This window comes from Pleurodeles waltl, chromosome 11 (genome assembly GCF_031143425.1).
Source record: "Pleurodeles waltl isolate 20211129_DDA chromosome 11, aPleWal1.hap1.20221129, whole genome shotgun sequence".
NCBI classification, from domain to species: Eukaryota; Metazoa; Chordata; class Amphibia; order Caudata; family Salamandridae; genus Pleurodeles; species Pleurodeles waltl.
This window is the reverse complement of record NC_090450.1, coordinates 36,580,009-36,594,129: the sequence shown is the minus strand read 5'-3', so window position 1 is coordinate 36,594,129 and position 14,121 is coordinate 36,580,009. Positions and strand designations below refer to the sequence as shown.

Sequence of the window (14,121 nt, the reverse complement as noted above, 5' to 3'; positions counted from 1 at the left end):
CACTCTTCCCCCAATCAGGAGGAAAAGGAAACTCGATTTCCAACCACAAGAAAAGACACCACAAGCAAAAGTGGTAAAGAAAATAACTCCACCACCCTCTCCACCACCGGTAACTCATACATCACCGGCACAGACTCCGTCACATTCACCAGCTCATACCACTATGAGCCAAGATGACCAGGATGCGTGGGATCTCTATGACGCCCCAGTATCAGACAATAGCCCTGAGTCGTACCCTACTAAGCCCTCACCACCTGAAGACAGTACAGTGTATGCACAGGTGGTAGCTAGGGCAGCAGAGTTCCATAACGTGTCGTTACACTCAGAGCCTGTCGAGGATGACTTCCTTTTCAACACCCTCTCCTCCACCCACAGCAATTATCAAAGCCTTCCTATGCTCCCGGGAATGCTAAGGCACGCAAAACAGATCTTTAAAGAACCTGTCAAGAGCAGGGCAATAACTCCAAGGGTGGAGAAGAAATATAAAGCACCGCCCACGGACCCTGCTTTTATCACATCACAACTGCCACCATATTCAGTTGTCGTAGGAGCAGCTCGTAAAAGAGCCAACTCGCACACATCAGGCGACGCACCACCTCCAGACAAGGAGAGCCGCAAGTTCGACGCAGCTGGGAAAAGGGTTGCAGTACAAGCTGCAAACCAGTGGCACATCGCTAACTCACAGGCGCTCCTAGCGCGATATGACAGAGCCCATTGGGACGAGATGCAGCATCTCATCGAGCATCTACCCAAAGAATTTCAGAAACGGGCAAAACAAGTGGTTGAGGAGGGACAAAATATCTCCAACAACCAAATACGTTCCTCTATGGATGCAGCGGATACAGCTGCAAGAACAATAAATACCGCGGTAACCATAAGGAGGCACGCATGGTTGCGCACATCCGGCTTCAAACCTGAGATACAACAGGCAGTGCTCAATATGCCGTTCAATGAACAACAATTGTTTGGACCCGAAGTGGACACGGCAATTGAAAAATTGAAAAAAGATACTGACACAGCTAAGGCCATGGGCGCACTCTATTCCCTGCAGGGCAGAGGCACTTTTGGCACTTTTCGCAAAACAACCTTCAGAGGGGGGTTTCGAGGTCAAACCACACAAGCTAGTACCTCACAAACAACACTGTCTACCTACCAGGGACAGTACCAAAGGGGAGGCTTTCGGGGCCAATACAGAGGGGGACAATTCCCTAGAAACCAGGGAAAATTTCAGGGTCCCAAAACCCCGCCAACCAAACAGTGACTCACAAGTCACTCAACCCCTTCACACAACACCAGTGGGGGGAAGACTAAGCCAGTTCTACAAATTTTGGGAGGAGATAACAACAGACACTTGGGTCTTAGCAATTATCCGGCATGGTTATTGCATAGAATTTCTCCAACTCCCTCCAAACGTCCCACCAAAAAAACAGAATATGTCAAAACAGCATTTAGACCTACTAGATCTGGAAGTTCAAGCATTACTACAAAAAGACGCAATAGAATTGGTACCAGGTCCACAAAGAAACACAGGAGTTTACTCACTGTACTTTCTAATACCAAAAAAAGACAAAACACTGAGACCAATCTTAGATCTCAGAACACTAAACACCTACATCAAATCGGAACACTTTCACATGGTCACGCTACAGGACGTATTACCACTGTTGAGACAGCAAGACTACATGACAACCTTAGATCTAAAAGACGCATATTTCCACATACCGATACATCCCTCGCACAGGAAATACCTAAGGTTCGTATTCAAAGGAATACATTACCAATTCAAAGTGTTGCCGTTCGGTATAACAACCGCACCGAGAGTCTTTACAAAATGTCTAGCAGTAGTAGCTGCACATATCAGAAGGCAGCAAATACACGTGTTCCCCTACCTAGACGATTGGCTAATCAAGACCAACTCCCTAACAAGGTGTTCACACCACACAGATTATGTCATACAAACCCTCTACAAACTAGGGTTCTCCATCAACTATACAAAGTCACACATTCTGCCGTGCCAAACACAGCAATACTTGGGAGCGACAATCAACACAACAAAAGGGATAGCCATTCCAAGTCCACAAAGGGTTCAAAATTTTTACAAAGTCATACAAGCCATGTATCCAACACAAAAAATACATGCCAAGATGGTGTTAAAACTCCTAGGCATGATGTCCTCATGCATAGCCATTGTCCCAAACGCAAGATTGCACATGAGGCCCTTACAACAGTGCCTAGCATCACAATGGTCACATGCACAGGGTCACCTTCTAGATCTGGTGTTGATAGACCGCCAAACATACATCTCGCTTCTATGGTGGAACAGTATAAATTTAAACAAAGGGCGGCCTTTCCAAGACCCAGTGCCACAATACGTGATAACTACAGATGCTTCCATGACAGGGTGGGGAGCACACCTCAATCAACACAGCATCCAAGGACAATGGGACGTACATCAAAAAAGGTTTCATATAAATCACCTCGAATTGTTAGCAGTATTCCTAGCGTTGAAAGCATTTCAACCCATCATCATCCACAAATACATTCTTGTCAAAACAGACAACATGACAACAATGTATTATCTAAACAAACAGGGGGGAACACACTCAACACAGCTGTGTCTCCTAGCACAAAGGATATGGCAGTGGGCAATTCACAACCACATTCGCCTAATAGCACAGTTTATTCCAGGGATCCAGAATCAGCTAGCAGACAATCTCTCTCGGGATCACCAACAAGTACACGAATGGGAGATTCACCCCCAAATTCTAAACTCTTACTTCCAAATTTGGGGAACACCCCAAATAGACCTATTTGCAACAAAAGAGAACGCAAACAAAATGCCAAAACTTCGCATCCAGGTACCCACACCAGCAGTCTCAAGGCAATGCTCTATGGATGAATTGGTCAGGGATATTTGCGTACGCTTTTCCCCCTCTCCCTCTTCTTCCATATCTAGTAAACAGATTGAGTCAAAACAAACTCAAACTCATACTAATAGCACCTACATGGGCAAGACAACCTTGGTATACAACACTACTAGACCTGTCAGTAGTGCCTCATGTCAAACTACCCAACAGACCAGATCTGTTAACACAGCACAGACAACAGATCAATCCAAACCCAGCATCGCTGAATCTAGCAATTTGGCTCCTGAAATCCTAGAATTTGGACACTTAAACCTCACACAAGAATGTATGGAGGTCATAAAACAAGCTAGAAGGCCATCCACTAGACACTGCTATGCAAGTAAATGGAAAAGATTTGTTTGCTACTGCCATAATAATCAGGTTCAACCATTAAATGCGTCTCCAACGGATGTAGTAGGATACTTACTACATTTGCAGAAATCAAATCTGGCCTTCTCTTCCATAAAGATACATCTTGCAGCAAAATCTGCATACCTGCAGATTACTCATTCAACTTCACTGTTTAGAATACCTGTCATTAAAGCATTTATGGAAGGCCTAAAGAGAATTATACCACCAAGAACACCACCTGTTCCTTCATGGAACCTCAACATTGTCTTAACAAGACTCATGGGTCCACCTTTCGAACCCATGCATTCTTGCGAAATACAATACCTAACGTGGAAAGTTGCATTTCTCATTGCCATTACATCTCTAAGAAGAGTAAGTGAAATTCAGGCGTTTACTATACAGGAACCATTTATTCAAATACACAAGAATAAGGTAGTTCTAAGAACCAATCCAAAATTCTTACCAAAGGTTATCTCACCGTTCCACTTAAATCAAACAGTAGAACTACCAGTGTCCACAGCCAGACTCAATAGCTGAAAGGGCACTACATACATTAGACATCAAGAGAGCATTAATGTACTACATTGACAGAACAAAACCAATTAGGAAAACAAAACAACTATTTATTGCATTTCAAAAAACTCATACAGGAAACCCAATATCAAAACAAGGTATAGCCAGATGGATAGTTAAGTGCATCCAAACCTGCTACCTTAAAGCAAAGAGAGAGCTGCCTATTACACCAAAGGCACACTCAACCAGAAAGAAAGGCGCTACCATGGCCTTCCTAGGAAATATTCCAATGAACGAAATATGTAAGGCAGCAACATGGTCTACGCCTCACACATTTACTAAGCACTACTGTGTAGACGTGCTATTTGCACAACAAGTCACAGTAGGTCAAGCTGTATTAAGAACATTATTCCAAACTACTTCCACTCCTACAGGCTGAACCACCGCTTTTGGGGAGATAACTGCTTACTAGTCTATGCACAGCATGTGTATCTGCAGCTACACATGCCACCGAACGGAAAATGTCACTTACCCAGTGTACATCTGTTCGTGGCATTAGTCGCTGCAGATTCACATGCGCCCACCCGCCTCCCCGGGAGCCTGTAGCCATTTGGAAGTAATCTCCAACATTTGTACATTTGTAAATATATTAGCTTAACCTTTATTTTGTACATACTTATTCATTCCATTGCATGGGCACTATTACTAACATACACAACTCCTACCTCACCCTCTGCGGGGAAAACAATCTAAGATGGAGTCGACGCCCATGCGCAATGGAACCAAAGTAGGAGGAGTCCCTCGGTCTCGTGACTCGAAAAGACTTCTTCGAAGAAAAACAACTTGTAACACTCCGACCCAACACCAGACGGCGGACTATGCACAGCATGTGAATCTGCAGCGACTAATGCCACGAACAGATGTACACTGGGTAAGTGACATTTTCCTTACCACATTCTCTTGGACACACTGTATGGGTTAGAAGAGTTCATCCAATTATTACTCAAAGTTTGAGTCCATTATTTCATCTGACAAAAATTCTTTAAAATGACAAAATCTTTTAATGAAACACTTATTCATTCTGCCAGAGATTCCTTTAAAGTTCTCTGTGGTTCTTATTCATGCATTGGCTCATAGTTTGTTACAGGTCTGTGCCCAGTGCCGTCCCATGTGATGCCCCGTGTGTTCTACCACAATTCACTTTCCTCAGGTATTGCCCATCATCATCTCAGTATTCAACTTTCTGACTTTTGTTTTCAGTTCCTGGCCCCAGCCATCGACTGGATGGATTACATATCCTTCGCACTATCCCCACTAGACCTGAATGACACAGAGCCAGTGGTGATCTACGGAAAGGAGTACCTGCAGCAGGTGTCAGATCTCATCAACACCACTGACAAGAGGTACGATGGTCTGTCTAGGGGGAGGTGTCACTGGAGATCAGGAAGAGCTTAAGAAGTGCTATCCTCTGATGAACTGATGCAGAATGACATGAAGTTATGAATTATATGGTTTTGTGTGTCATTATATGTGGTGTGATATTTTCGATTATATATGTTGTGCGGCATTAAGTATTTTGTGATTAAGTGTTGTGTGATGTTTGATGTTATGTGTGATGTGGGAATGCAACATTTGTGTGCTAGCACAAAAACGATGGTGGGGCATCTAAGGTTTGGAGTAAAGAACTAGTTCTTCTGTAGTAAATTCTCAAGTGTAAATGTTGGATGAGGCAGAATTGTCACAAAGAAAAGTGTCACTAGCTAGTCCTGAGGTAAATAAAGGGCACTTTAAATTTATTCTGATTACTGGCTTTAAAATAGGTGAGCAAACTAATTTTATCTGCTACATTTCCATTCAAGTTATAATAGGCATTTTGAACAGTTCTATGGGGTTTGTGGATCTGCCTGCTCCACTTTCTTCCTGGCTTGGGGCTCTATGTGTTTCCTTCTGTATCTATTCCCTCTTGCTTCTTGTTTGAAGGTTCCAGTTTCCAGTCAGACAGTCTTATTTTCACTTTAGCTCAGGGAAGGCAGTCGGGCATTTGCATCTTTCCCATTACACATTGTTATAAATGGAAAATAAAGCGGTGTGTAACTGGCCTGCTTAGATCTTGGAGATTCAAAGTGATTTTAAAATTGGAAGCTTAAGAAGGTAATCCTTGCTCAGAAAAGAGGGCCAGGATTCTATTCCATTTGCCTCTGAAAGCCTTTGGATCACTTCCAGTCCAACATAGTTTCACTGAGCATTTCAAGATGGTTAACTTATGAAGGACTGCGGAAACACACCTACAGTGGTACTAACTAGACTGATCCACAGAAGATTTGAGAGATGCTTGCCTCTGGTCAGCTCAGTAAAGATACTGAGGTGGAGGGGAATCATTACATACAAAGAGTCCTTCTATTCAGCCCCATCTTAAAACACCAAGAGTATGAAGGTCATGGCATCTGCATCTACTCAATCGCGAAAATAGGAAATTCTGATATAGGGGGTCCTCTGTATAGAGGGACTAGACAGCACCATGACAACCATGGTTGTTTGAGCACTATATAATGATTAATTTATTAGGTCATTCATTCATTTTTCCATAAAAAAGTGTGATGACTAGGTTACAGGTGCAACTGTCGTAGTTAGGATGTGAGCGTAGTCTGCAAGGGTGCTCCTGGTCCCCTTTAGCAGAATTCCTAAATTCTCCTTCTACTTCATTTAGATTTCCTTTGGCTATATTTTAACCATAGATGACATTTATGTACTGATGGCACTGACTGTATAAAGAACCCTCAAAGGCCTGATGAATGCATGAATCCCTTAGGGCTGAGAGAAATGCTGAAACATGTTGGTACATACAGACGTTTCAGGTCTAGAATTTTAGGCTGGTTGTTTTTATCCACGTAGAAGGAGGGCCTTATTAAAATTCCACTTCATCCTCCGTCACATGATGATACTTGTGGGAAACATTCAGTATAAAACACTGGGGTGAGGCTGGTGGACTCAGGTAAACGACTTTCAGGAGGCTACAGAAAGTTTACAGAGAATGAGGTCAATTCACAAAGGTTAAGTAAATCTGCACATGTAAGTTTGCTCTTACACTTTGTAGTAAATTTGCTTTTTTAGGTTATTCACCATTTTCAATTGCAAATTTGCTGCAAGGTGCATGCCTAAATATGTCCACCCCCAGAAACCAGGGGATGGAGATTAATTTATGAGTTTATGATGTTGCTAGCTTTAACAACCTTTCACATGTAGACAGAGATCTCTGTCACCTGGGTGGAGATTTTCCTCTGGTAAAGTATAAGGAAATGATTAAAAGTTCTTTAAAGTTTTTAATAAATGTAGTGACATTTTTGGATGATAAATATAAATGTAAGTTAATTTGAAAAATGTATTAGAAATGTAGAACAAAATGAATCTTGCTATAGCATTATTAACTTAATTTTGAAATAGATATTTAATTGGTTTGAAAATATTAAATTAAATTATGAGGATCTTTCCTAAGATTAAATAAAAACACCAACCTAAAAAAAGAAAGCTTATATTTAATTATTATGTAGTAAACAATTATTATACGTTATGCATAGAATTAATTTAAATTAATATAATCTTTTTTCAAAAATTAAATTTACATTTTTTTTAAATGTAAAAATTGCTATTAAAATATTGTATAATGAATTAATAGTCATCTTTCATTTATATATTTTTAGCATTAAATTAAATTTATTAATAATTTTAAGCCGTTAAAATAATTTAACATTAGTCCCAATAGACTTTTATTTCAAATCCCTGTCTCCATTACGTTTCATAGGAGAGTGCAGCCACACTAGTGATTGGCCCTGTGTGGTGCTGAACGTACTCTAGCTCTGAGCTGGAGTACATTTACTACGGTTTGGGTGCCTTTGGGCTGTAGTAACTATAGAAGCACAGGTTGGTGCATGGCCTTCCTTAACCCCTCCCTAAACTCCACCTTACCCCTTACTTAACTCCTCCTATTTATTAGTATTTACCATTTTCAAGGCACTCCCTCCAGCTCTCCCACATTTACTTCTAAAATGTATACCTTCATGTGTGGAGTTCTCCATAGAAATGGGGGTTCATTTAGAGTATAGCAGAGCAGCAGAAATTCCTGGTAATTGAGTTATCAGGCATTTATATCACTCATAGGTTAAATGTCAGAATATTGTATACAGAAATATCATCTGACATAAATATCCTGTCTTTAATATCGTTTAGAAAAATGCCCCATTTTCTCTAAAGGGAAAGATTTTTGTAAATGATATTTAGGACTCAATATTTAAGTAAACGAGATTCTGACTACGATATTCTGGTACCACGTTCTATTAACCACAGACAGAAGAATGCCATAAATCCCTCTCAGCCCTGGCCATGCTCTTGTCCAGAGAAGTAGAGGAGACCACAACTAGTAGCCTGGAGATTATGGTTTGAGAAACAACTTAGGCAACCAGTAGTCAACCTTGTTCCAGATCACTAAAATACACTATACATAGAGCAAGTATGGTCAGTGCATGTGCATCTTCCAAGTCAGTGATATCTCTAGTATGACACTAGCCGAGGTCTGCCAGACTGGGTGGGCATCATCATCTCAGAAACCCCTTCTATACATTTTCCTATTTGTGAGAGTGCATTCTTATTTTCATACTTACAATCTCCCCTTATCAGAGTGTGGTACTCTGAATTCTGCATTGCCTTGATTGCCTTGCACCCGCCGGCCCTGTGGGTGTCTGATAAAGAAACCACTCCTCACCAACAAACATCTTAGTGATAGGACAAAGAACAAAACATTGACAGTCTCCAGCATGATGCCATTTACATTTGAGGACAACTATTAGAAGATGAGATTTCAGGAAGAGAGAATGGGTGGTACAATAGGGGTTACATTTTTCATACAGGAAAAGCAGTCCAACTTAATTGAAATAGTGATCGGAAAATCAAAGTGTTTTAATTGAGATACACTGAAATATGGGAAACAAGGAGACATTTTTGCCTGCATCAGACATACAATGAATCTAATCTTATAAGCACTGAAAGCTGTTCTTGTCTTCGGTTGACTGATGCTATCCATCGATGACCGTGCATTGACCTTGGTCTCAGCGGCGGCTCCTCTGCAATGGCGAAGGAGCGTTGCCCCACTTGCGAGAGTAAGCACCTGAAAAATAAAACTATATTTTATTATTGTTTTATTTTTCAGTTGCTGGCTCAGCAGCGTGTGCAGGGAGGGCTGGGGCTGGGCCATGGAGGCGGGGGATGGGAGGAGTGTAGTGCACCTAAGTGCTCATGTCAGTTTGGCCGTCTGCCTTAGGCTAGACAAACTGACATGCGCACTTAGGTTTCTCCGACCCAACTGTGTTGCACAGCCGGGTTGGAGAAACAGCACAGACTCCAATGCACTGTCTGAGGAGCAGACCAAGTCACTCAGACCAATCCTGTTGCTGCTCTCATGCCAAGTACAGCATGAGAGCAGCACCAGGATTGTGTGGAGAACCTGTGCTGGTGTCCCAGGGACTGCTGGGACGCCACCAGGAGCGGTAAGAGGAGCGAGGCGGCAGTGACAGGACAGGTACGTTTTTTTTTTTCTTTTAATTATTTCCCCCGTCTGCACTCCCCCACCCCCTTGAGATTTGTGGTAGCTGTCCCTGCTTGCTCTATACATTGGTTCCTGCTGGCGTTCTTCACTGGTGATTATTGATTCCTTGGTTGTGTCCTCATCCTGTATTGACTCTCTCTAACATATATTCATAGCGACACTCTTATCAATCACAAACTCTGTGTAACCTATTAACAGGTTTCACCTCTCAAAGGCACTTGCCAACATGTTTCTGCAATGCATCTCTTTGCTCTAATTTCAGTATCTTGAACAATTATATGATGTGGAACCTAGTGCAGAAGATGGCCTCCAGTTTGGACTCCCGCTTCGAGACAGCCCAGGAGAAGCTTCTGGAGGTGCTGTATGGCACAAAAAAGGTGAGAGCAAATTTATTCTGTAATCCTTTGTACCTTCTAAAAAACATACCTCACCTGGAAACTGACCTTTTCCTGCTGATTGACTAATCACAGAACACGGAACTTATCATTTACCTGAGCCTCCCTCTTTAAGCGAGGTCTCTCGTCCTGTTGCCCAGCCTCTACTAGAAATAAGCTCTCCTAACTTACCTTCTCCAGAGCATATACTTCTTGTATACATGACAGCACTCCCTTGCCCAAGAAGATGAAGGTTTTTGTCCTGCTGAATAATTTCTCGGAGAAAACAGAGTATCTCATAGATGTAAACCGAAAGGGTCCAACACAAGTCCTCATCTTTGCCGGGTGTTCACAAGAAATACTGATTTTGTAAATGAATTCCATTTAGGTTTGTTGTAAATGTATCTTATGTGGTGATGCTCAAAATCTGGCATGAATCAGGCACACCTGGACATATGCTGCTTTGAAAAGTTGTCATCCATGCTTTTTTACTGCCTCATGCCCCTTTTCCACTCGTTGCCCTACACGTCCTCAAAAGGCTACGTCAGCCAACTGCACAGGCTTCTGCCTATGTAATTGAACCAGTCCTATGTCACTGACCCATTTTTAACCCCACCAGAAAATTGAGGATCCCTATTATGCTGACACCTATCAAGAAACTGAGCCGGTTGCACTGCCTTGCCCCATCACACAAGTCTTTCTTGTTATTTTTCTGCCAAACTATACCTTCTTCAACAATGGTCATATCTTTCTTTCACCCTATTACCATCAGGCAAGGTTGTAGAATTCTGCGTCAGTGTTGCTCTTGGGATCATCCCGTTCTGAAGGTTACCTTTCCATATCTCTCCTAACTTAAAGATACCCTAGGCCTCATTTAGAATTGGATAGAACCAATGGACTGCTGCAAATTAAGTGTTCCCAACCTGTCAAATTCACTGCTCTCCTGCTCGAGTTAGAGTTGAGGGAAGTTCCGCATTTACTCCTATATAAACGTGTGCTCTGGCAGCTCATCAGTAAAGGGCCGCCGGGTTAGAGTGATGGTCGTTCTGTCCTATTTAGATTGTGTTGACTGTCTCTCCTTTTCCCTGTCAGTGTCTGCCATGCCATTACATCACACCATTCTTTTTTTTTGTTTAGAGAATACAAACTCTTAATTTCTGAGCTGATTTTATCCTAATTAAAAAGTTTTCAGAGTGGATGCTTTAAACGTGGTGCCCACTCAGCAGTCATTTGTTGGTAGGAGGGTCAGCACCACAGTGCCTATAAAGTGCTTACACAGCCAGTCGTGTGGTGATCTTTAAATACAGCAGACAGTCCTCACTCAGGGTAGCACAGGACATGGTCAGTTCCCCGCTGGAGTACATCAGGACCATCTGCCAGCATCCAAATGACCCCCTCAGTCTCCTTTTTAGAGGCCAGTCATATTCGTCTTATCTCATCCCATTAGTTCACTCCTATCTTCCCGATACCTTGGCATGACACTCTGCTTTAGCTCAGGTGCTACATGATGCAAAGCAACTCAGATGGCAGAGTCAATTAACAGTTGTGCATGAAAGGAGTTTACTGTGGTGTAGTGCTGAATGGCTTTACACCACGTAGCACCAACACCACGATGAGTTATTCAAGAAGGGAGAAACGGGATAGGAACAGCACAAACCACTCCCCTCCCCAATTATTCCATGCAAAGCCAGATCAATTGAAGTCATACGACATAGTCCTACCTGGATTTGCATTCAGTGTGTGAGCGTGTCTATCCTTATTTGGTCTTTTATAAGTTAATTGATAAGGGGACGCATTAGAGGTTCGACGGACCTTTTGACTACGCTTAGAGTGATTCCACAATAAATCATGACTTCATCATTAATACAACATCCTAATCAATAAACAACATCAAATACCTTTGAGTCAATAATCTTTACGCACAATGACCCATTTGGCCATAGATAACCACACCTTTGGTAAAGTTAAAATGTTTATTTACCTGGTTAACAATGCTAGTGTCACATAGATTTGTCTCAAAACCAAATGCCAAACAACACAGGTTGACCAAAACGTCTGAAGAATCTTAACTTAGCTAAAGCTAACTAGACACTCAAGAAATACAGTACAAATCAATAACAGTAATAACTGAAAGACAGAAATAGTATACATCTAGGTTCACCAGAAGAACAGAATCAATTCTTGGTTAATGATAATTGTTAACATTCGGGCAGTACTAACTAACCTTCAAATTATAATGGCATGTTTGGGCTTCATGCTAAAACAGTTTTGTCAAAGTAATTTGGAAAACGTCTAGCTATGGCTCTATCTAAATAGCGGTTGGTACCTGAAAAGAAAACACAAATACAGCATAAAAGAATAACATTTCATTATACCTTTCCTCAATGAGTCAGCAAGATGCGGTCTCTTCGTCAGATGGACATCCGTTGGATCAGCATCAGCAATGGGACATTGAAAGGGAATGGTTCAGAGACGGGGACTCTAAGCTATCTGAACCATTTAAGAAGCAATATCTAAGGGATCAGCATAAGCAAATAAAGTCAGGGACAGGAAATAAATCATCAGGAACTGTTCAGCTCCTCGGACAGAATAGAATAAGACTCCCCTCCCTCTGTGTAGTTGGGCTAAGTTAAAGTCTCCGTCATTGGTTAGAAAATCGTACACAGGAGTACAGGAGGACCAATAGTCATTACTCTATAAATCTAAAATATAGTCTTTCACATGTTGATGATTGACTCCTCTCCTCCTGTTCCCATTGTCAGGTTTGTCAGGTAACTGTTTTGTTGCAATCCCAGCAGTAGTCAGTGCGGCCATTGTTCAGTCCTGGGAACATCTTCTTCTCACGCGTCATACCTACAAACTTACACTTTCTAGTGTAAGACATTTTTACAGGCAGTTCTCACGAGAAAGTCTAATACATTTATCAATCCTTTGGTCAACTCTGTGTGAACACAAGACAATATTAATTTTCGGCTTTCACAGAACATGTACATTTAATTAATTATTACTACTGAGCAGTTTAACGTGAGCCCTTTCAAGTAGGCCTAAACTACATGATTTATCAATGCCTAATATAAATTGTAAGAAAATACATGACACTAATATGTTAATGCATCTTATTAATATAATTTACTACATGTACACATCATTTAACTATAAACGCATATTCATAATCACTTTTCATTCGCTCATGGTGGCCACATCCATGGACACATTTTCCATGACACACAATTTTACTCTACGTTATCCTAGTTCATGTAAATTCTTAACAGTTAATAAATCTGCATTTATTAGTAATTAATTCAGCTTTCACAAATGGTAATGCCAGATTAAAGCATAAAAAATGTCTCCATACCTTAAATGGGCGTTCTAGTATTGTAGTTGTGATTATAGGATTTTGCATTGGTTTGAAAGGCTAATGATGTTTCCCAGGAGACAATGATGGTGAAACCTCCTACATCAAGGCCTCATCAAGCTCACAGCAGAGATACGTCTTATTGTAACAGGCCAGCATCCTGCTGGCTCAGAACTGAAGCAGCAGGTACTTCCTCCCAGTTTACACTTTAGCTGTGTAGCCTGTCCTGTGATCAGCAGCTGTGTGTGCCAGCATTATAATGCACTCCAGGGCCTGCCAATATGCTACAGGTTGACACTCATGTCCTGTCTGCTGGTGGACAAGCAACCTGGAATCCTTAGCGAAAGGAGCCCAGGAGTCTATGAAAAGAGTCAATATGATGTCTCTCTTGCGAACAATATTTGTGACCTTAGTGACTTGGAGACAGATTCCCTGAATCCCCCCTTAGAGTTAATGTGCCTGGATGGCTGAGTGAGATTTTATTAGCCGAATTAGGGAAGATATTCCAGTGTGACCCCAAAGAGGAGAAACTGGCCAGAGTGTTGAAAGGACTGTAGACATAGCAAACAGTTTGCATTTCACATGCCATGTGCCGCAACTCAGCTCAGGCCTAGCCTCTGTAAGATTAAAGGATCCCTCACATCATCGTGTGCCACTTCTTTTGGTAAGATGTGCAATTTTATATCTGGCTTGACAGCACAACAGCCTCCAAATCAATGGGATAAGCCTAAAGGAGTACTACAGAGGGGGGCTTTGGATCCTCCCACATGTTGTTAACAAGAGTACATGTTTTGATTGAACCGAAGTTGTGTGCTTCCACAGAAAAAAGCTTGCTCCTCTTTGCAACTGTGATTTTTATTTTGTTTCCTTGCCCAGCTCCATGATCCAGCCGTAGTACTGCTGTCTAGAGAACACCCGCTAACACACACAAAGTATCAAGGTTACAATGGGATGGAGCTTGAACCTCAGGACATACATATGAGGCTGTTAAAGTGTCTTAGATTCGTAGATAATCTACGGTGTTTG

The 14,121-nt window shown here is 41.7% G+C and overlaps 1 protein-coding gene across 3 annotated transcripts in view; it reads left to right on the top strand.

Annotated features, from left to right (window-relative positions):
• Nucleotides 1–14,121, top strand: part of ECE2 (endothelin converting enzyme 2) — a 275,238-nt gene that overhangs the window by 218,075 nt on the left and 43,042 nt on the right. For all 3 annotated transcript variants that reach the window (XM_069212964.1, XM_069212966.1, XM_069212965.1), the window contains exons 9-10: nucleotides 5,031–5,173; nucleotides 9,629–9,743. In XM_069212964.1, the coding sequence (XP_069069065.1) occupies nucleotides 5,031–5,173; nucleotides 9,629–9,743 (258 nt within the window). The remainder of the gene's footprint in view (nucleotides 1–5,030; nucleotides 5,174–9,628; nucleotides 9,744–14,121) is intronic.